We start from the raw sequence: 23,220 nt of genomic DNA, 5'->3' as shown, positions 1-23,220 counted from the left end.
GGAGCAAGGTGCCTATTTGTTCTCTGTGCAGCAGTCCCTGGAGGGGATAGAAACCACAGCCATTTCTTTATGAGTCAAAATAAAGAATTTAGGTTTTTCTTCCAAAAATTAAATTGCAGAGGAGTGTGGTTTTGATGTCACATTTTTGTTGCTTTTGGGGGTTTTCTGATTAAAACCAGTCTTGAAATAGAGCTGTAATGGTGAAAAAAAAAAAATCTAAGTACTTCAGCTTTCCAACATGACCTGTATTTCTCTCTCCAACCATTTCTGCCAGTTTTGATCCAAAGGGCTAATTTCTTTAAAACACATTTTGTAACAAATCAAACCACAGTATTGAAAAGTTTCAGCTGCAACCACTTGTAAGAGAACTTGGTGCCTCATTCTGTACATCTCGAGAGGAAAAATTAATGAAAGCAATCAGCACCTCTCTGCTCCACGGGGCTGGATGATTAAATCCACGAAGCCCATGGGCATCGATAGTCACAAATCATTCGACAGGCAGAGGACAAAGGGAGGCCTGGCTTAAAAAGATGCTGGAGACCCTGCCTTGGAAAACAAATCCACAAAGGCAAAGATTTAAAAGCCACCTTCACAGGGAAGTCACCCATGGAGAAGACATCTAGGTGCAGATGGCATCAGGTGAGGAAGAGTAGGGTGGGAAGCCAGGGCTTACAGCCCGAGCTCTGTCCCCACTTTCCTAAAACATCAGGTTTAAATATTATTGCTACAAGATGCCCAGATCTTACTAACCACGAGCTGTGAGGCACTGCAGGGCAGGAGCTGAAGCTTTCGGGTGTTCAATAGGTGAAGCCAGGGCAGAACAAACCCATAGGACAAACACCACATGGGGACGCCGGGCTCCAACCCTGGCAGCCTACACTACGGCAGCCCTGAATTCCTACATGTGGCAGACGAACATTTTTTAATTCAACATCAACATCCAGCATGGGAAAGGTCTATACTGGGAACTCTCATCTGGTGAGCTCAGGGGAAACGGGTCTCTAAGCTAAAAGTTACTCGTCTCTTAGGCACAAGTAGTCACAACTGAATTATATTGGTTTTGTGTAAACAGAAAAAAAGCCAAAATCAATAGCATACATAGTCACTCCTTTAAATAGGCCAAATTTAGAGAAGAACCAGCTGAGAAAGACAAATTGGGAACTGCTTTAAAGAGCTCAGGAGCTGTCCAAAAGCATGAGAGTTGAGGCAGAAGGCATGAGGGCTTAAAACCCCCCGAAATTAGATATGGGAAATGAGCACAAATTGAAAGCAGCCATTAAGGATGATAAAACAGAAGGAAAAAGGAATTAGCATGTGATAAGCATTGCAGAGTCTATGATTTGTAGAAAATCTACTTGGAGAGGGCAAATAAAGCAGGAGAAATCCCTTGACCCAGCCATTCCCCATTGCAGCACGGGGTTCCCATCGTGCCCCCCCGCCACGTGGAAGCAGCCAAATCGCCAACAGCGGCGTGGGAAGACGGAGTCAGAGAAAAAGGGAAAAGCCAGATGACATAACCAGCTGACAACGAAATACTTTCCATTCCAGAAGTGACAAGGAGGAGGAGTTTCTCCATCCCGTCCCGATAATTCAAACTAAAAAGCATTAAAACAGGCTCTCCCGAACACGAGCGCTGATTTTTCCCTTTGGCTCAGAAAGCTGGGGAAGCTCCAGGGGACTGGGAAAATGCTTTATGTTGTGCTAATATGCAAAAAAAAAGAAAAAAAAAAGGCAAATGGGAGGCCTTGAGTAATTACAGACCTCTTCCCTCAAGCTGATCCCAAGCAAAATAACAGAGCAACTGATGTGGGGCTCATTAATAAAGAAACCACAGATAACATAATTAATGCCATGGTTTTGAAAAGAGTTGCCGTGTAGCTCACTTGGTATCTTGCCCAAGAGATTAAGAGTGTTTTGTTGACAAAGATAACGGAGTTGATGTAATGATCCGAGTCTTCTGTAGGGCTTTTCAGTTAGTACAGCTTGAGACCACGATCCAGAAACTCAACTGACTTCCTCAATGGCAATCAGGTTAAAACCCAGCTTGGAGCACATCTGTCTGCAGGAGCCCAGACAACCCGTGTGAAGTGCTGCCCTAGTTTTCAGCTAGGTAAAATGCATTTCAAAGCGTAGCGTCTTCTCTCAGGAAACACTTTTTTGTTAATAGGAGCCTCTTCTATCCAGCAGATAAAGGTATAACGTGATTCACAAGCTCAACATCAGAGAAAGACAGTTTTAAAGTATTTTTTCCAGCACATTCTAGTATCAAGCCCCTGGAAGAGGCTCAGTCACGGGAAAGTTGAACATCAAGGCTGGACTCCTCGCTAAGCAAGCTGCACTGATTTAAAGGGGGAATAATTGCCAGGAAATCCCGTGGGCTGTGTTCAATTGTAGATCAGGTCAGACATAATTACACCTTTCGATCTGCAGCATCCACAGCAGGAGCATGGGGAGAAGAAACCCCTTCTGGTGCCCAGCACAGCCTCCCTCCGCGCTGTGCCAGCCCTGGTTCCTTGGAGAGGTGGGCAGGACTGCAGCGCTCGGCTGAGCCATCACTCTGACCTTCTCCAGTTGCTTCAGGCCAGAAGTGCAGGAGACAGCTGCTCAATCAAAGCTGGAGTATCTCAGCCTAGTGAGTCCCCACGTCACTGCTTCGTGTAACCAAGAGCAGAAATTTTTGCTCACGAGTTTCCTATATGGCTCAGATGCTAATAAGAGACCTAACCTTGGGTTTTTCAGTTACGAAGACCAAAGTGAATGGCAAGGAGGAGGAACAAGGAGTCCCCGCTGCTGAGATGCGGTATCTGTACACACAGTGACCGTGTCGGACCACTACCGAGCTGTTACTATTTAAGGAGCTCCCAGCAGTTTTCACAGAATCCCAGAATCAATGAGGTTGGAAGGGACCTCGGGGATCATCAAGTCCAACCATTGCCCTGACACCACCATGTCAACTAGACCATGGCACTAAGTGCCATGTCCCGTCTTTTCTTAAACCCCTCCAGAGATGGTGACTCCACCACCTCCCTGGGCAGCCCCTTCCAATGTCTAATGACCCTTGCTGAGAAGAAATTCTTCCTAAAGCAATTCAAGTTTTAGGACTGAATGAGACCAAACGAGTGATTGCAACACCAGTTTTGTTCAATAACAAATCTGAGCCTGAGAGAACAGACATGCCATAACAAACCATGCATTTCCATAGAGCTTTCACAGCATTTTTAAATCAAGAATGTCAGAAGTAGTTTGAACTGTCCAGATAATTAAATCTGTGAAATTTTGTCTCTTTGGAAATCAGTAGGATTTAAGCTTTATTTGACTTTTGGTTCAATGGCTTTAAGATCCCAGATTAAATTGCTTTGGAAAAAGCCATTCAGTTTAGTAATTACCTCAGCCCTCTTGCTCACGTTTAGTACATGCAGACAAAGAAAAGAGAAAAGGCAGGAGAAGTGGCTCAACACCATCCATGTCTCAAAGATTACTCATAAATTACAATCTACCCCTCAAAAAAAAAAAAATTACAAAAGGAGTAGACTGCAATTCAGGTATCACTTAGGCTGCCAGTAATAAAATCTACTCTATTGCCTTCATCTACTTACATCTCCCTCCACCATCACCCTAGCCCTCCATAATTATTTAGCTCTAATTAGCAATTAAGGAATTCACCAATACACTAATTTACTTCTAAATGAACAGAGGCACAGAAAGTGTAACCACAAAGTAGAGCTTTGGATCGTCCCTGCAGCAGAGCTGATCTGCTCTTCGTTATTTTCAAACCGAAATGCATTAGCAGCGCATTTTTTTCTTTTAATAAATCCAAACGTCAAAGATCCCAAGGCGTCCCTCTGGTTCTGATTAAGTGCTTGAAAAATAAACTTGTCCCAAATCCAGAATATCATTAGTCTTCCCCCATAGACCTATGAATTTCACCCCTTTTTTTTATTATGGCAACATGTCACCAATTCACACCAGAACCACTGCCAGCGAAGCCGGCTGGCAAACGAGCATCGGATGGGGCAGCACGTCCTGAACAGGATCCACCAGGACTTGAGGACTAATTGCAGGACGGAGGAGAGCCCATCTTTCAGACACGCTCAGGAAGGGTGATGTTGCCATCTCAGCTCATTATCATCATTAAAAACCCAACGCCTGAGCAGCCCCAGCAGCAGACCAGCAGCACGCTCCCCTCTAAGGCTGCCTGCCCCTGCGACGCTTGTGGCATCGTTACACCCTGGAGCAGACGGAACGAACCCAGCTGCAAAAGTTGCACAAAGGAGTTAGCAAGGTATAGTCAGACGGTTTAAGCCAGACCTGAGAACAGAGACTATCCCCAAAGGGTTAACAGCAACGCCTGGGAGGGTGAGGGGCACACAGAAAGGACCCCTACTGCTCAGTCACACGCCAAAAAAAAATCTCAATGTACATTTGCTGGCAGCTTTCCCGCTCAGGACGTCTGTGCGCATGAACTCAAACAACAAACCTTGGCTAGAAATCCCAAATAAAGCAGAAACATAAAGGGCTCGCAGCCTGCCTCGCTCAGAGCACTCGCTCGTCTCCCCTGCTGCCTGCAGAGGAGCCGGGGCCACGCTCCAAGCTCCTGCCGGGTGAGAGCAGCTCCGAGGAGGCGGCGGCAGCCCCCAGCCTCGGGTGGAGCAGCCACCCCTCTCCCACCACCAGACTCCCCAGGGAGCCACACCAAGGAAGTGTGATGCTTTGTGACCCCCAGAATCCCACCGCCTCCTCCCACTGCAGAGCTTCAGCCCTTCCCACCTCCCCAACGACGGCGAGCAGCAGCAGCAAGTCCTCCCCAGGCAGACATCACGTCCCACGCGTGGGCAGAGGCAGCAGTCATCCAGCTCCTGTTCTTTCCTGTACCATGCAGGGACCTAACCTCACCGTTCCTTCCCTCCAAGCAGATCCAGCCACAGCCAGGCTGTGCTACCCACAGAGGGCAGACCCACAAACACCTCCATGCATGCAGTGGCCTGACCCATCTCATCACCACCTCCACCAAGCCACTCCTCTTGGGCTCAATGCAAACACTCAGGAAGGTCACCTAAACTCACCTCAGCCTCCACCACCTCTGAGACACGTCAAACTACATTCAAACTATGAAAGAGAGATATTGCAATCACGAAAGTAATAACTAGTGTCCTTGCCTGGGTATTTTGGCTTTTTAACCAATTGGTCGTGAGAGCAACTCGTTTCCCAGGAGACATTATGGTGGTGAGACATCCCAGAGGGACACGGGAGGGGGGTTCCCTGCACGTACCTCCTGCAGCAAGGCAGGAGAGTCATACCTGAGCAGAGGAGTGCTGGATTTCATTGGTTTCTTTTGGCACCTAGACAGATGGAGAGAGAAAGAGGAAAAACATCACTGCCCAAGGACCTGCGCTGACTTAAGCATGTGCTTAAGTCACGGGAAGCATCCAGGGAATGCACGCTGGGAACCAGTCATTCATAGCGACATGAAGGAATAGCTTTTGATTAAACCTTTCAAGTCTTTGGGTGGGTTTTGCAGTTTCTTTTGGTTTTGAAGCTAATCAGCCCTAAGGAGAAGCAGTAAGGGATGGGAATGGTGTGACATGGGGCAGAATTATCCTGCGGGTTCCCACTTGCAGTCAGCTTACTGATGCTTAAAATAAAGCCTTCTCCCTGCTGGGTAAGCCACTGGTGAGTGCTCCACGCCTACAGAGCACAGGATAATACAGATATTAAGAGCAGGTTAAGAGGAGCCCATCACCTTGCAGGCTCAGAGGACACATCTTGTAGCTTTTAAATCAGAGATCTGTCCTTACTTCTTAGCTCTAGGGAGTGAGTCCAGCTTATCTCAGAGCTACAGTCAGTACCAAAGGGCTGTCAGTGTGAGAAATGCCAGGTGTCATTTTGGGGATGACCACGGGTTACACGCGTTGGGCTCAGACACACCGATCTCCCTTAGAGCAGGCAGATGACCAGCGTGACCTGCTCTGCATTACAGACTCAGACTTCTCCGCACTTACTCCCTGGCAAAGTCAGCTCCTAATTAATCCCTTATGATCATGGATTTTCCTAAAATCCTCCTCTTAAAATAATAAATACAGAAACTGATGCGGCCCATCCTGGGGAATGGAGCAATAACCGCAGGGCGGCTCCAGGAGCAGCAGCACCAGCTGGGTGTCACCCTCCCTCTTTGCTGCCTGGGCATGGTAGCACCAGGATCCCATGGGAAGGAAACCTTGGGCAGGACCCAGACAGGGCAGGTGCCCCATCCCACACCCAGGTCCCTCCCCTGACACTGCCCTTTCCCAGCTCCTCACTAGACCATCAGAAAAGGGTGTTACACATGGGAGGTTCACGCCAAACGCTGACACTGGGCACTTGGCTCTTCGGCAAAGCCTCTTCCAGGCAGCTACGAAGCCCTTCTAGATACCTGGCCTAGAGAGATGAGGCGTCTCCCTGGGTCAGCTCCAGCTGCTGAGGAAAGCCTGGGTGCTTCCTATGTCTTTGGGGATTTACTATGTGATCTGGGCTTTTTGACACCGATATTTCTTGAAAAATTACTGTAATAAAAGTAAAATCCACAAAAGTTAAATTTTCCAGCAACGCTGACAAAACAGAGGAGACAACCTTTGAAAGGACGACGCACCAAAGGGTGCAATGCAGCCATCTTGCTGGGAGCAAGCAAGAATTTCAAAGTGATGCCCAATTCCTGAGTACAGCTTCCTCCCCCTCCCAAAAGCAAAGCTCCAGCTGCAGCATTACTCAACAGCTACTCAAAAACTTTCCTGTGTTAAACACATGAGCACATACAGTCACACACACACCCAGGCTTGCTTTGGCTCAGAAACTCTCCCTTTAACTCATCCTCCCTTTGCACCAAGCCCATCTATGAGTTGAAGGGAGGGTTTGGATGGTGAAAGAAGAACCACCCCATGTGCTGGCCACCATCACCTCCTTGCATCTCAACTCAAACTGGAGACCCAAGTATTTCCAGGCTGCATTAACGCCCTGGGCTGGTCCTTTCATGTGAATCGTGTTACATCAAAGAGGAGCTTGGGGCAGCAACAACCCCCAGACTTGTCAGCTGCCCTCAGGCACACCTCTGGCCAGGCTGGTGAAAGCTCCCCCGGGGAACCGAAGCGGCTGAGGCTGGAGGAGCGCATGCACGTTGAGCGGTAGCTGCGGCAGTGCTCGCCGGCGGCTGCTGGATCTCCCATCACGAAGGTCAGTTGCTGTAGAGCACCCTGGGGAGGAAGAGACACAGAAACCATAGTTCACCCACATGCTGCCTCCAGAGGACAGGGAAAGGTCTGGGGCGAGGAGGGTCTCAGCCTCTCATAGCCAGGGACTTCTTTACAGGATGGTTTAGGCAATCAACATGCACTTCCCAAGAGTCAAGAGCTGGATGCAAAGATCCTGGGAACAGAGGCTAAGGGCCAGCAACGCGCAAGCTATTCTTGAGTTAAATTACAGTGAGGATTCAAGAGGTGCTAAGCACACTGCAGGATCAGGTCCTTGCTATTCACCTCCAAGAGAGCATCCTCCCCTGGCGCAGCCTGAGCAGTGCCCGGTGCAGGGGCAGCACCAAAAGGGACCCTCAATGAGTTGACAACTGTGTGCCTGCAGGCAGCAGCAACTGAACCGGCACCTCCCCGCACCCCCAGGCCCTACAGCTCCCAGCGAGGCAGCAAGGACCACTCAGCTGAGTGCTGCACGGCAGCAAGGAGCTGCTCTCGTACTGCAAAGGGCCTGTTGAAAACAAGGGTGCATGAGGAGAGACCAAAGGGAAAACACTGTACAGGAGAAGATTTACAAAGAAGAAAAGAATGAAGCATGGTATTGGACTCCCAGCATAGACCACCAGACAGAGGAGGGAGGGAGGCAGATATAGAGATGCTTGTTTGTCTGCACAAGGCAAAATGTCAGTGTCCAAGGTTCTGCACTTGTCAGAATCAAAACTGATCCAAAAAGGGCTTCCCTGCCTTGCTAGGCTGCCTTCACATTTCCTTCATTAAGCTCAGGGTGACTGAAGTAATTAGTTAGCAACACGGCACCGCTGATGCTCGAGCAGCTTTTCTGCATGACACAATGATCCACAGGGAACATCTGAGCCAGCTCTACTCATACAGTGGTCCCCTGCTACCTCCCAGCAGCCGTAAATGCAGAGAGGAGCATGTCCAAGCTGCCAGCTGATCTCTTCACTAAACAAGTTGAAATCTTCCTCCCCAGGCTGGAGGTGCAGCTGGGCAGCCCATCACAAACCAGGGACAAGGAGAGAGCTACCCCACAGTAATGGAGAAGAGCTTCAGATTGATGACACAAACCAGGGGCTGGTCTCAGAAATGCCACTTGGACATTTTCTGTGAGAGTTCGAATCTCTTTGATGCCCTCAGGTTCTGTGTTTGAGGTTGACCATCACATATGTTTCAACACAAAGCCTGACAGCCTTTGAATTTATCAGGCATTCTAACAAGGCCATCTACTCTAACCTGCTGGGAATCCTTTGCTTGTAAAGTCCCCAGAGCAAGGATTTTATCTTCAATACATGCATGGGACAAGCTCTCCAGCCAAATGCTTTGTGTGCTGACTGCAGATGACTTCTGTACATGGTACAAGTCATGGTCTGCAAGAGAGGATGAGTGTAAGCCTGTAACCTAGAAGTCTCTACTGCTGACCTGACTGCTGGCACTTACGCTGCCCTGACCCAGAAGTAAGCACTTTGCACAATTCAAAGCCTTTGCAAAGCTCACCTTCCCCCAACCGTGAAAAGAAATGGTGTGTTTTAGCAAGAGAAGGCAATGGATTCCTTCAGAGGGAGTGGCAACCTCACTTCATGCAGCTAGAGCAGACCATGTCCTCAAATGCAGCCCTGCCAGGTCTGCCCAGCTCTCACCTTAAAGGGGATCTCGAAGGACTCGATCAGGCCTCCAATGATGATCAGCCCCTCAGTGTTCACTCCCATCCCGAAATAATTGGACCAGCTCACTCTGTCCACCAGCCGACAGTCCACATGCAACTCCAGCCTCTCCAAGGAGATGCTGAGGGCAACTTGGTGCCAGCGCCCATCGCCGAGAACAGATACTGGGAACCTGCGTGCCCCAGAGGGGGAAGGGAAGAGGCACAACATGAAACCAAACTGCAGTCCCACACCTTATGCAGGACTAGGCTTCACCCTTACCAGCTCCCGGGGTGCCTCGTGTATCCAGCCTTAGTGCAAATGCAAAGGACAGTACTAGAGAGATTAAGTCTACCTTATTGTCACAAGTAAGCACCATCACTTCTCTTCCAGCACAGGAATGCTATTTTTATCCCAAATGGATTTGGGCGTGTCTACAACCAGTTGAGGAGTCTGGGAAATCACTGATATTTGTGTCTCTCCCCACTTGATTTATCCCCAGGTACCTGAACCTTTTTGTTCTTTGCTTTCTCTTCCAGATCAACATCATTTTGACAGAGTGTAGTTAGGCAGTGACTACCTGTGCCGTCACGCCACCAGGTCTGAGGGACCATCACCCAGGTGGGGGAGCATGACCTTGACTCAGCTGAGCTGGGGTCAGAGCAGCAGTGCTCAAAGCCCACAGTGGGAAACCTTAACTCTGGCCTTGGGAGTGGAAGAGGAAGCATGAAAAGGCAGAAGAAAGCACCTGAGCTGGAACTTACTCGTAGTGTCTCCTCCTCGTGGTGACAAAGACCAAGGCGTATGGGTTAATCCTGATCTGGAAGAGCACATGGCTCCGATGGCTAAGGATGGTCACTAGGCTGGTGTCCTCCTTCAGCGAGTACCTGAGCTTCATCAGCACACTCAGCTCATCTGCAAACCTAGCAGAAAGAAGCGACGCATGGCGTCCTGCAGCAGCTGCTGTATCACCATGAACTGCCCTCTTAGGACAAAAAAACATGAGTCACAGCACAAATGAACTCAGTGAGAACAAAAAAAAAAAAAAAAAAAACAAGAGCAAAGGATCGTTTGGGTTGTAAGGTCAGGTACTCAGAATGAAGCAGCCAGGCCAAAATTAGCATTGCCCATAGGACCCTAACACATCCCTCTCAGGTGCAACCTCACCACATGCTTACGTGGCTGTGCTTGATTTTCCACGGGACTCCTGCCCTGCCCACTGCCCAGACTGGATGGTAACCCTGTTACAAGCAGCTCTTCAATGCTGCCTTCGCTCACCACATCCAGCGCCCTTGTCCACAGCAAGCTACAGCCCCGTATCAAGCACGGCAAAGGTCTGACCTAGCCTATGCCTCCACAGACCAGCGCCTTGGCATCAAGCAATGCTGATGGATATGGCTGTGCTGTCTCTCGTGCTCTCTCCAGTTATGGGCTGGAGCAGAGAGGCCTTCCTGATGGGAACATCAAGAAAACACATTGCTGGAAATGGTCAGTCAAGCACTGTGCCAATGTGTCTTCCCTACACACGACCAAGAGAGATGGAAGAAAGGGAAGCAGCTCATAAGAGCACAGAGTAGATGTGTTACCTTCATGTCATTATGGAATGGAGGTCTTAAAGTAACCCCTCAAACCAACAAGCATGCATGAGGTGATTTTGAGCACCACCACCCTAACCCCATCCCCCTGAAGGCAGCCTACCTGTCCCCGAACACCTCCCTCGTAGGGATGTTGAGGGTAGCGTACTGCCCGATCTCCAGGACGCTGCAGTTGGCTTCATCATAGCCAAAGGAAATATTGCTGAGGTCCCGCGCGTGGGAGGTAATCTTGTCCAGCAAGTTCACTTCATCTGCATTGGAGGAGAAGAAAGAGATGCTCAGTAGCCAAGATACCTTCACTACAGGGCTCTGCTCTCTTCGTTCTTCCTATTAGACAACAGACAAAACCCCCAGGAAGAAGAGAATGAAATTTGGGGAAATTAAAATAATTCCCAAATTCGGTAAACTTGAACCGAAACAAACATTCAGATAACTTCAGAAGCAGACAGGTGATACTTGTGAAACAGATCCATGTTTCAAGGCCAGTGTCCCAAAGACACGAAGGGCCATTTCTACCCCAGCAGTGGTAGTACCTTTATGACCATATCGTTGGGATGCTCAGGACAGTAAAGCAGAGCCTGGGACACAAACATCTTAAAACACAAGTCCTGGATCAGCTGCGTACAGAAAATCCTGCTCAGTCCTTTCCCGAGCTTCCTTGTTGAAGTTTGCCCAAGTTCGATAAAGAATTGGACCAAGGACTGGGGTGAAGTTACTGTGTCCCTCACTGAGGTGACCAGACCCCAGAGGCCCTCCCCTCTGCCCAAAGCAGGGTTCATCACTGTGACAGGGTCAGGAGCTCCGCTGGGAGCCGTGCATGATGCAACACTCCTTTCCCAGGAGGTGAAAGGGCCACTTTCAGAACCATGCTGTGAACACGCAAGATGCTTTGAACTGGGTGAGAGCCCCTGGTCTGGGCTGCTTGGCAGCACCATCGCTTCAGTCTCATGAGGAGCTTTTAACTCCCTTGGTGAACAGAGACATTCCCTTTCCAATTTCATTCTTTAACTGAAAAATCCTCCAACTACAGAAATACCTGAACAAACATTTGTTTAAAACCACAAGGTTTCTTGTTCCCCTCCATTAATTAAAAAAAAAAAAAACAAACCACAAAACCCAACATTGCAGACATCTGGCTCTGCCCAGACACACTGCTTCTACCTTCGAGACATCTACAACCAGGTCCCTCCTTTCTTGTCACCCCTTTATGCTGCTGGGCAGTACAGCAATAACCCTGCCACCTGCAAGGGGTGGGGACAAGGGACAGACCCAGCACAGCACCCCAGGGGCCCAGCCTTGCAGGAGGGGTCTGGATCACTCCAGATCCACAGCCCCTTTACTGGGAGGGCCTGGACAAGCCCACTTGATGACTTGTCAATGGGAATCCTGCCAGTACCATCTGCACTAGCATCTGCCATCACTTGGGAGGCATCCAGCCTCTGCATTCACTCTAATTCCCACTGTCGATGAGGTGCGAGATTTATTTGAGGGCAGATGAACAGCCTCAGGCATGCTGCAGCCTGACAGGAGATACACACACCCTACAGATCCACTGCTCTGGAAAATAACAAGTCAATTGAGCAGAAAGCTGCTTTGATCCAGTTCAGACACTAATGTAGCAGAGTCCTAACACCATCTCCTCAGAAGATTTTGCAAGGGCAAGAGCCCTGTGCTGGGAAGGAGGAGAGGGAATGGGGTCCTGCGGGATGCATGGCCTTTTGTGGTAACTTGGGATTTCACCTGGTATTTCCCCAGCTCCCCACATGGTCACAGCACTGACATATTCTCAGGGAACTCTCAGCTCAGCAACATGAACATGCAACAGCCTTTGGCAGCAGGAACACTGCAAAAATGGTACCAAGCCAGAGGGGGTGCAGGGCTGAGCCCCTCGGAGCCTTGAACAGTCACAAACCCCAAACCAGTACTGAGTCAGCAGAGTTTCAGCGTTGCAAGTGATGTGCATGCACAGTGTGGGGAATTAATCTGAGACTGAACACACCTGAGAAGGGGGAAAAAAAAAAAATTATCAGGAATGTTTGTCCCTTCTCATTACCAAGCAGTTTTGTGAGGTGATTTCCCAGCTGCTGACACCAATGGATGTGCAGAGACCTGCACGCTCCGTCTCCAGGGGCTGCAGCCCTCATCACCCATCAGCTTGGCTGGTGATTAGAGGCAGAGAAGTGTGAATTCAGTGGATTCCACCAGGTGAAGGGCTTTCCTACACAACCTGAAGCTGGGGACTTACTACTAGAAATAACATGCTTACATGGAAGTTTTCCTGGGCAGGGTATGGCCTTAACACACGGCTTGAGCATTTGCTGAAAGTTAACACCATGGTCCGTGACAACATGTGCATCTAGGATTAAAGTTAAGCACGTGCTTGATGCTTTCCTAAACCAAGTAGCAGAGACTCCTCTCCCCGTGGCCCAAGAACGGGAGGTAGATGGAGAGCGATCACAGGGGCAGGGCTACGCTGGTAGGTTTAAACAGCGAGGGTCCGTGTTTGCCTCTGGACCCCTCACCAACCCCATGAGAAGAATTTGGCACAAAATTAAAACACAGAATTAGGAGCAAAATTAATGAGATCTCTTAAGGGCCAGGCAAGGGGACAGGTAGAAAGCACAACCCATCACAGCCGAGGGAGCACCAGCACACATTGCACCTACTAGCCAAGGGAGAGACGAGCCCATCCCGCTATATCCCCGGAGCAACCCCAGCTCTGACAGAGGAGCTACACGCACTGCTGCGGCCTCTCCCGCAGCAGTCAGCAGAGCCTGGACGTCACGGGAAGGATTTACTCCTGTTCCCATCCCTAGGAACACCTCTCTCCACGTCTGCATGTACACTGGGAGCGGCAGAGCGAGAGCCCAGCACGGCCACCCCACAGCCCCTGCATGATGCAGGGATGCATCTGTACAATCAGAGGATGATGCCAAACCTCTACTGGAGACAAGCAAGGACAACCAAATGACAACGGGACATTTCAGTCCCCAGAGAGGGTCAGCACTTACACCCTGGTAATCAGCTGCACATACCCTGGGCACATCAGCCACTGCAAACCATTTCCCTCTCCCTGACCTCCCCTATCAGTCAAAAGAGAAATCCTGAAATAAATGACGTGCCCCTCAGTCATGGCCCTCACACAGAGCTGGGGAAGCTGGAAGGCAGATGCCCTTCTCCCGCTTTACCAGCTCCAGACTGCAGCTCTCCCACGGGCACTGCTTTGTCTTCCCAGTCCCCATTCTCCAGAAGCACCTTTCCATGTATTTATTTTAGCTGCATCTGGCTCATTTCTGCATCACTGGGGCCTCAGAAACGCCTCCAGCAGAAACCAGTGCTGCACAAGCCAGCAAAGCATCAGATGGGCTCCATCTACTACAGACACTTTGAAGAGCATCTTGCTGCAGTAGCCACGGCTCATGGCACTGCGCTCGCATCCTGGGGCAGGAGCTGATGCACAGCGAGGTCGTTTATGACACAGGATTTAGGGCTCAACCAGCCTCAACAGCAAAGTTTTCACTTGCAACTTCTCCCCAGGATTTACCAAGGGTCAACTCTCTGTCCTGACACCGCTGGCTTTCTGGTTGTTACAAGAACATTACAGATTTACTTTAAATTTCAAAGCAGGTTTGTTTTCCCTCTTTGCCTTAACCTCTGGGAGCTGCTTCTCAAGGACACGGATCACCTGCAGAAGCGATTCTCAGCTGCAGGGTCTGAGTCACCAGCTATCAGAGATCGGGGTCACAGCCCTTCTGGGAACAGATTAATCCCAGGCAGGTGGATGCTGAGGATGCAGCGAGTGCAGTCACTGCAGCAGCCGGAGTCAGGGACAGGACAGACCGTACACCTGATATGGTAATTCTATGATTCCTTTACAAAAAATCATGTTTTCTCATGATCTTTCAGCTTTCCTAGGGCTCAGGTGCCTTATCCCCCCAGGCATTCACCAGGCTTCCCCAGCTCCTTCCAGCGGCCATTAGTGAGCAGGTCTGTTCACAAACGCTCTTTCTACCACTACTGAGCAACCTTCACCTCCGGCATGCTCCCACCTCCACCCTGGCGGCCATGCTCACCAAGCTCTGCTCACAGTCCAGCTGTGTTTGCATTGGGCTCCAGACTTGGGTTCTTCCTTGCCCATCTGCAGAAAAGCCAGGCGAGGCTGCCCACAGTGCACATTCAGGACACTCAACATGCCAAACCAACATCTTTGCTCCTCAACCTCAAACCAAAAGCCTGCAGAAGGGCTATTTTGATGCTGGAGATTCCTGGAGTTCAACAGCTGCAGCCAAATTCAGATTTCCTCCGGGCTCCTAAAGCTGTGCAGGAATCTTCCCAGGCAGCCCAGTGCCAGGGAGACTTGTGCACGGGCCAACCTCAGCAAGGACAAGCACCGGCCAGTGGAGCCAGGGCCAAGAACGCAGCATCCCAAGCTGAAGTTAACCCATGGTCATCAGGGTACCAAGGACGGGGAGCACAGCAGGCAGTGCAAAGGGGGGACCTATAAAAATCTATTAGAGATACAGCATGGAGCTGTTGAATCACACGCCACAAACCCAGTACAGTGCTCAGTGTTGTGCTAGGAGATCTCTGCCTCCAAGAGCCCAGAAACCACACCAGGAGAAACAGTCAGACTGACCTTGTGTTTTAGTGCAGATGTCCCAGCAACCCCAAGCTTGGGCTAGAGGAGAAAACTGGCAGCATCTCACAAAGCCCAGCAACAGAGGATGCATCCTCCACTTATCAGCATTGGGCCCTGGATCATCATCATTACCTCCACAGCCTTGGTCTGAACACGCTGGTGCACTTTAAGTGATGGTTATTTCAAAAACTACAACTTCTTGTTTGTTCCCTTTGCAAAAAAAAAACATTAAACAGTAAATCCAAAAAGTTTTACACATACCTTTTTCAAAATGAAGTTGCTTAGAAAAACACACAGAAAGAGGGATTAAAGACTTTACCCCAATGCTCTGAAGTTACAAATCCCAGCTCAAATATTAAGCACACAAGAAGCACCAGCGTTTCTAGGATGAAGAACTATGGGGAAATGAAGGCAGAGGGGTCTGCACATGGCCCTGCACTGTTTGGTGTTGGGGACTCTGTCAGTGCTCCTTCATCAGTCCATAAGCTCCACATTTTCAATACAGGTTTTTCCTCCCCTTTGGCCCCACACAGAGTTAAAATTCCCAAGGAACAAAAGGAGAAACAGGAGACGTGTCCTGGTCAGACTGGTGACCCAGAGGACAACCCCAAAGGCAAATACATCCTTTGACAGTGAACTTTGTGGAGAGGGATTTTGGTCACCCTCAAGGCCAAGGGGGAACGTGCCTGGCATACAGGCGCCCACCAGTCTGGCCTGGGCAGCAAAGAGGGAAGGTGGCAGGGAGCACCAAGGGCCAGCTGCTCCCCAGGGGCTGGCAAGCCGGGAGCTGGGGGACCCCAGTGCAGGCAGTGACTTACCAACAGACACAGTCCCAAGGTAGGTGAATGCAGCAGGCAGAGCCAGCCACTGGCAACAGGGTCCATGGGCAACCCTGGGCAAGGCCAGCCATGAACCAGGTCCAGGATCCACCATGTAGCACAATCAAGGCCAAAGGGATACACGGGCAGAAGCTGGTCTGGAAACACGGTTAAAGCATGGGTGCAAGGTCCATCCAAGAGACAGAGCCAAATACAGGACAGGAGACAAACACACAAGGTGTCCTACCGAGAGACAAGCTACATCCAGCATAGGTCTATGGCCCATCCAGGAGGCAAAACCAGAGGGAGGGCTGGAGGCAAGCACCCTATACCATAGCTCAGGGAAGGGCTGAGGGCACAGGGCTGAGCTTAAATGGGGCTCCTGGGATGAGGGCGTGGGTGGAGGTCCCAGGTGAGGCTAGTCAGGGCCATTAATACCCATTAGTGCTCTCAGGGCCCCAACAAGATTCAGTTGTGGTCTTTCCCCACCTCACCCCTGGGGCTACACCCCAGACCAAGGTGTCCCTCAAGGTGGCAGAGACAGAAGAATGACCATCTGTGCTTTCCTCTGGCTTGTATGCACATGTAAAGTTTATATTCAGGTTTACGTTCTTCCCCAAAGGAGGGAAATGAGGGAAAAAGAGATGATATTAAACAACATAAAACATAATTGGAGCCCTGCCAGAGCTCTTAACGGGTTCTGTCAGACTGAGTCACTTCCCCTGGATGTGGTACCGCTGGATGGGACCTGAAATAACTGGGCTGGACGAGCCCTGGGGACAACCCCAAGCGAGCCCTGGCGCTTGCTGGCTGGGGAACAGAGCACATGACCTAGTGGGTCTTTCTCTCCCTAATTTCTGGGTGCCTTATGAAAATGTCCTGCCAGAATTCTGTTTAGGATCACAGGCCATGCACTTCAGCTGTGTCTTCAAACTCTGAGTTAGAGAGGCTTGTATATCACAGTTAGAATTTAATAATAAAGGTTCTCTGCATTAAGTGATGGGAAAAGAAGCTTATATACCAGGGCAAGGGTGTCCTGGCACCTCACACCACTGACACCACCACATTAGCACAGGCACGGTCTCTAACCAAGCATTCAAAACAAGATGGCCCCCCCAAAACACCAATGCTCCTCCGCTCCCCTCTCAACAGCTCACTCTCCTCCACCATTTGTCTCTTGAAAGATGTTCTCAGGCTTGGAGGCTGTGCCTGACCTTCTCTAGACAAAGGAGACCCAAGATGGCAGCTTCATATTTGTTTGAACTTGCCTGATGACTCCGCACATTGAGCGGACAAGGTCAGGGACATCTCGGTAGTGTTGTTTTGCAGGACATCAACCCTCCAGCAGCTCTTCCTGCTTCTCTTTCTATCCTAGCATTGCTGGTAACGTAAACAACATCCACAGCAGCCATCCGTGTCACCTCTTGTGCCACCTTCACCTCCTACTGTTCCCATTTCCCTTGCCACCTCATGATTTCTTTCTACGGGCAACACCACAAGCCCCACGAGACGAGGTTTAAGCCGAAGCGCGCACAGCTCGCAGTGATGGACCCGCATTCAGAGGGTTATGCAACAGGATTTCAACCTTCGCCTCCCTGCTCCGGAGAGCAGGGATAATTTGGTTTTGACCCAGCGGCTGCAAGTCGAAGGGAGACAGAGCCAAAGCAGGAAGAAAAAGAAAAAGCACATTTCTCAGGGAGAACGTTGTACCTATTAGTGGAAGAGTGAATGCAACCACCCACCCACAGAGAGGACAGAAAATTTCAGGGAAGCAAAACCTTTTCAGAAGAAAGAGCTAACACGTTGTTTAGACAGGAAAAAAACGGAGCACCGGCTTCTTTCCAGAGCTGTTACGCAGATCTGCAGGCGTGCGGCCGCTCCTTTGTACGGGCCCAGCACGGGGGGCTCTGCCGGGATGGGGCTTTTGGGGACAAAGCCTGGGGAGGAGGAAGGGCTGCTGGAAGCAGAGGATGACCCCAAATAAGGATACATGGGCTACAACAAAAACCAGGCCAAGTGGCAGGAAAAGAGCTGCCGGGAGAAGAGCAACGGGAGCAGGAAAGCAAAGAGTTTAAGAGTTGCTAAACCCACAACGGGGATGATGAAACCAGAGTGGCCACGGGAGCGGGAAAGTGGGCTTGGTGGGCATTTCAGCCTTCAGCTTCACCATCCTCATCAGGTCTTCTCTCTGCAAATCCCAACTGCCCACACCGTGAGACAGTGTGAAAAATCTCATCCCATTAACTGGAAGAGTATGTCTCCTGCCCTTGTGGGGACAGGGAAAGGCTGTGCACACACGGAGCACATCAATATCCTGACAGCTGGGAAATGAGAGTCTGAAGACCCTTTTGAAGGAGGTGCTGGGAAGGGCTGGGAGGAAAGCTCACAACGGCTAGCTGCTCTTCAGGATTTGGTGGCCTCACTTAGGTTGGTTTGGTTTTGTTTTTTTCAATAAGAAAACAAAAAAAAAGCCACTTCTAACCCTCCCAAGACCTGTACTGAGACATCCCACAGAGCTCCTGAACCATCTCCTTCCTAAGCAACCAAGAGAGTTAACCTCAACCCAAAGCTCCTGGTCTCTAGGAAAATGCTCTGGGGTGCTACCCTTCATCCCCACCTTGCACCCCCCTCATCCCCCAGGCCACACGCACACCCTGCTGTGTCTCCTGTCCCCTGTTCTCCACGTATCCTCCCCAGTTCCTCCATTCTCTGCTCTGTGCATGCATGTCCTATCCCCTCCTGGAGCACTGACAGCAAATGCTATTGGGTTGAGCTCAAACTCTTGCTCTACCCAAGCCAAACACTGTGAAACTGATGTTTTATCTATGTTCAGGGCTTAATAGGTTTAGCTAGAGGGGTATTTTTAAATGGATTTCATTTAAATCTGCAAATCCTCACACAGCCGCTCTTCAGTCTGGTCAAGCCTGCCTCGCAGCAATTAAACCTAATTACTGAATTACAGTGAATCAGCATAAACCCGATTTGGATTGGTCCACAATGCCTATACAGAGGATTCGGTGGGATTAATTTCAAAATAACTAAAAAACACACTAGTAAAACTTGTGTGACACTGAGTGGGGACTCAGGAAGAAACCATACAATGCAACTGTAAAGGTCTGGCTCAGGTCACCCCCACCTCGCTCACCTGGGAGATACCTTGTTATCGCATCCCTGCAAGAGGAGCTGGAGGGTGGGCAAAGATCCTACCCAGGCTTGGCCGTGCCCTTGGCCTCATGCTGCGCAGTCCCAGGCAGCCGGCTGCCGATGGCCCTACAGCCCCATCACCCGCGTACGCACGCACAGAGCTGGCAAACTCAGGCTCAAATCTGGTTTGACTTGTACGAATTCACCAATTCAGGGGTGATGAGGGCAGCAAACTGCAGAGACTTTGCAACAAACTTCTCTGTGGTGAACACAAGGCTGCAGCACTCGTGATAGCACATCGTGCCCCAGCCAGGAACCCCTCATGGGGCAGGAGGAGGACATCTGCTCTCATGGTTAAAGCTGTGTTTCCAGCACACCAGTCTGCAGAGAAAACCTTGAAACCATCACCCCGGAGTAATCAATGGCCCCAAAAGCCCAGGGCAAACATGACAGTCACACCCCCGAAGCGGGATGCACCCCAGCGCTGCCCGTCCCGCAGGCCTGGCTTGGAGAGAAGTTGGCACTCAGGGAAGAGAGCTTGAGGGCAAGAGCCAGGGGACACAGGGCCGGACACAAGGCTGCCAGGGACATGCTCCCGTGCTGTGCCAAGCACGGCAGGCAGCGAGCCAGGGCCCCAGCCACGTCCGGGCCCCTGGGCACGGTCTGCTGCCTGCCAGGCTCCTCCAGCCACCCGCCTGGCAGCGAAGGGACCAGGGATGCTTCACAGGGGCTTGTTGGAGACTCGAGGTCCTGGCTGCTGGCAGGGAAAGGCAACTCCTGTCTGTTTTTCTCAAAAGACTGGGGTCTAATGCAGGAGACTCCCTACTGCACAAGTGTCTGGCAAACCTCTTACCTCTGTCCAGACCCATCCTAACTCAGGGAAACTCTTTCCTAGCCATGCCTTCATCCAGCAAGGCCAATTTTCCCCTTGAAAAGAATGGCTCCAGGTCAGCGTGTGGTTTTCCTTAGCTAAAATACAGCCACTTCATGCTGCAGTGAATCACTTTGGAGATACTGGCATTCCCTGCAAAGCAACAAGGGTCCCAAGCCGAGGGAGAGGTGACACAGACGCTGCTCCCGTGAGCCCATGCCAGCCCTGGGTTGTGGGAGCTGGACCTGCCCAAGCTTCGCTTCGCCATTGCGCCTTGCAAGTGCCTCTCTCAGCTCCTGTTACTCGGCCTACGACTAATGCCCAACCCAAAATTAGTACCAGTGCACTTCATTAAGGCAAAGTTTCCCACTGCAGGGAGTGAAGCACACAACGCTTTGCAGGGCTCTACTGCTGCTTCCTTCGCTTTCGGATATGCTGTGGCAAGGGTCAGTGCTCAGGCTCCGACCTGGTGTTAAAATCCATTGGATGGGGAACAAGGTTCTGGAGGTTGTACCCAGCTACCACGCACCGTCTGTCGCGGGGGATCTGCAGAAATGGAGCAGGAATGAGAGAGAGAAAGAAGCACGAGAGCCTCCTGCACCAGCAGCAGCCCAGCCTGGGGCAGAGCGGGGCAGGAGCAGCAGTCCTGACCTTCCCCTCATGCTCCCTTCAACACAGCTCACAAGAATAAAGAAAAAATTACAAATGAGTGTTTCCCAGACTAACGAGCTGCCATTTCACAGCCAAAAAGCACTCTGATTTTCACCTCAGGCAAAACATGTGCACGTTTGTGATTCATTCCACACCGCGGCTGCCAATTTTTCTGCACAAACTATTGAATTGTTGCGGTTTCAATCTTCACTCAGCTCCTGAAGGCTCCTCCAAGTTCTTTATGCTTGGCGTTTCACGGAGCTACTCACCTCCCACCTCTCCCCCTCCACTGGTATTTCTACACCTGAAGTATCTTGGGGTGCCTGTGAGCCTTCAAGTTTCATCACAAGCTGCTCGGCACCATGAGCTGCTGCCTTCCCAGGCATCAGGGACACCTGAAGGGCCAGGGACCCCGAGACCCTCAAGCAAAAAGACGTCCTCTTCTTGCAAAGTCTCATTTCACGAAAGCCTCATGGGTCAGGTTCAGTCCATACTGCTTGAACCGCAGCTCAGAAAGCTCTGGGCAAATAGACATAAACCAGGAATTCCTTCATGTGGAAAGAAGCTGTCAAACCCCAGACGGTGCTGGAGGCACCACTTTACCCCTCCCCAGGTAGGGCTGACCCCCTCAGTGCTCCCTGAGCAGACATTCATCCACTGCTGCTCCCCCATGTCCCGAGGCCGAGCCCTGGCTCGCCATGGCCAGATCCTGGGCAGAGGGGACTCTGCAGATGTCAAGCTTGGGTGAGGATGGGCACAGATGCTCCGCTGACATTGAAGAAGCCTCCTGTAACTTCATTTACAGATGAGGTCCCAAGGTGGGCATGCTCAGCACGTGGGCATGGGTCAACCTCTACAACAATCAGCCTTTACACAAATGCCCGTTGCTGGATGTGAAGATCTCTACCCCTGTTTTCTCCCCAAAGTTCAAAATCACAGAATCACAGACTGGTTTGGGTTGGAAGGGACCTTAAAGACCATCTAGATCCACCCCCCCTGCCATGGGCAGGGACACCGTCCACCAGACCAGGTTGCTTCAAGCCCCATCCAACCTGGCCTTGAACACTGCCAGGGAGGGGGCAGCCACAGCTTCTCTGGGCAACCTGGGCCAGGGTCTCACCACCCTCACAGCAAAGAATTTCTTCCTCATATCCAATCTAAATCTCCCCTCTTCCTCCCTGTGAAGAGCATCCTGCCCAAAGGCTGGTTCGTGCCTGCTCCTGTATCTTCTACCTCTAAGGCTGCACTAGAGCATCCTACCCACTAATAATCACTTCCCAGCTGAAATTAAGTTTTCGTTTCTCTCCATTTCTTTACTAATCTAGAGAATTTCCCAGGGAGAAAAAACAGAGTATCTTATGCAGAAGAACCCAAAGAAAAATCTCTCTTCTCCCACCAAAAAATAGTTTTCAAGCCTTTATCATGCATCACAAGCCAAGCTGAGAAAGGCATAGGTCACACACGCTCCCCCATGCACGCTGCCTCTGCACAGCCCACCTCAGATAGCAGCGCACATTTCGGGAGAGCCCCAGACACACAGCTGACAAGTCTTGTTTTAACAGCAGGGATGTATCTGCCTTGCAAAGAAAAAAAAATGTGCTCTTCATTCCTCCCGCTGCCTTTGAGTGGGAGAAAACACCTTCGTTAGAGATGCACTACTTCTCTGAACAGACGCCACTGAGAAAATGCTGGATTTGGGATGTGGGGAAGTCTCAGGGTTAAACGAAATTGCTGGAAAGAAACTGGTGACAAACACAAAACCTTCCCAATAACTGAGTGAAAAAAAAAAAAAAAGGAAGGAAAATGAGTCATTTTGAGTCAGCCCAGAAATGAAGGGTTTCGTCTTTGTCTGGGGATGAGTTTCCTCTTTCTTATTTTCTTTTATTCTGTGTGTTAACTTTAGTTAACTGAAACACAGCCAGCTGTTTTGAAACTGAAAGTGAAGTTTTTAAAACCCTGAGATGCCAGAACATTTCCAAAAACCAAACCAAAACCAAACCAACAAAAAACCAACCATTTTAATGGTTTGGAATTTCACTCCCATTTCCCGATTCGAAATTATTCACCTAATTAGACCCAGTTTCACAAGCTCTGCTGCACCCACCCCCCTTCTCACCACAGCCACCAGGTCACCAAGAGACACCTCTCTACCAGCTCAGCTTCAGGCTCCATCAAGGTCCATAAAAGCAGACCCCCAAGCCCACCCTCCCTCACCTTCACTGTTCCTTTACCTTGAAGCGACCAATCTGAAGAACATCCTCAAGTATATTTTTCCTCTGTGTAGATGTATCTTCCGTTTTAGTGCCTCAGCACCAGGTCTGATAACCTCCACGGCCAATTCTTTGCTGCATCTCTATTCCACTTCACTTGCAAACCACCTCCAGTACAATGTACTCTGGAGTGGTCAAGAGGACCACTCAAATTACCATCTTTAGAGACACACAGAGGCTGGAAGACACCAGAACTCCTCTAGTATGAGCTTTACCTATAACCTACCCTGGTATCTCTCCAGCTTCACTGAAGCGAGCAGTGCATTATACTACTGCCCTGCCACCTCTGTGTAATGATTAACAAGAAGAAGAAAAGCTAGACCCATGAGCTAACTTCCCAGACTTAAAAAGAAGGGT

General features: G+C 50.3%; 1 protein-coding gene across 1 annotated transcript in view; it reads right to left on the bottom strand.

The window, feature by feature from the left end:
- The window catches only part of LOC137671008 (collagen alpha-1(II) chain-like), a 78,290-nt gene that overhangs the window by 38,826 nt on the left and 16,244 nt on the right, over positions 1-23,220 (bottom strand). Inside the window, exons 2-5 of the mRNA XM_068414227.1 lie at positions 10,574-10,721; positions 9,640-9,798; positions 8,873-9,068; positions 7,080-7,223 (exon numbers count right to left, since the gene is read on the bottom strand). Coding sequence (XP_068270328.1) covers positions 7,080-7,223; positions 8,873-9,068; positions 9,640-9,798; positions 10,574-10,721 — 647 coding nt within the window. The remainder of the gene's footprint in view (positions 1-7,079; positions 7,224-8,872; positions 9,069-9,639; positions 9,799-10,573; positions 10,722-23,220) is intronic.

The sequence above is a fragment of the Nyctibius grandis genome, chromosome 16 (assembly GCF_013368605.1).
Source record: "Nyctibius grandis isolate bNycGra1 chromosome 16, bNycGra1.pri, whole genome shotgun sequence".
Lineage (NCBI taxonomy): Eukaryota > Metazoa > Chordata > Aves > Nyctibiiformes > Nyctibiidae > Nyctibius > Nyctibius grandis.
The sequence above is the reverse complement of the archived record's forward strand: the minus strand, read 5'-3'. Positions and strand labels throughout refer to the sequence as shown.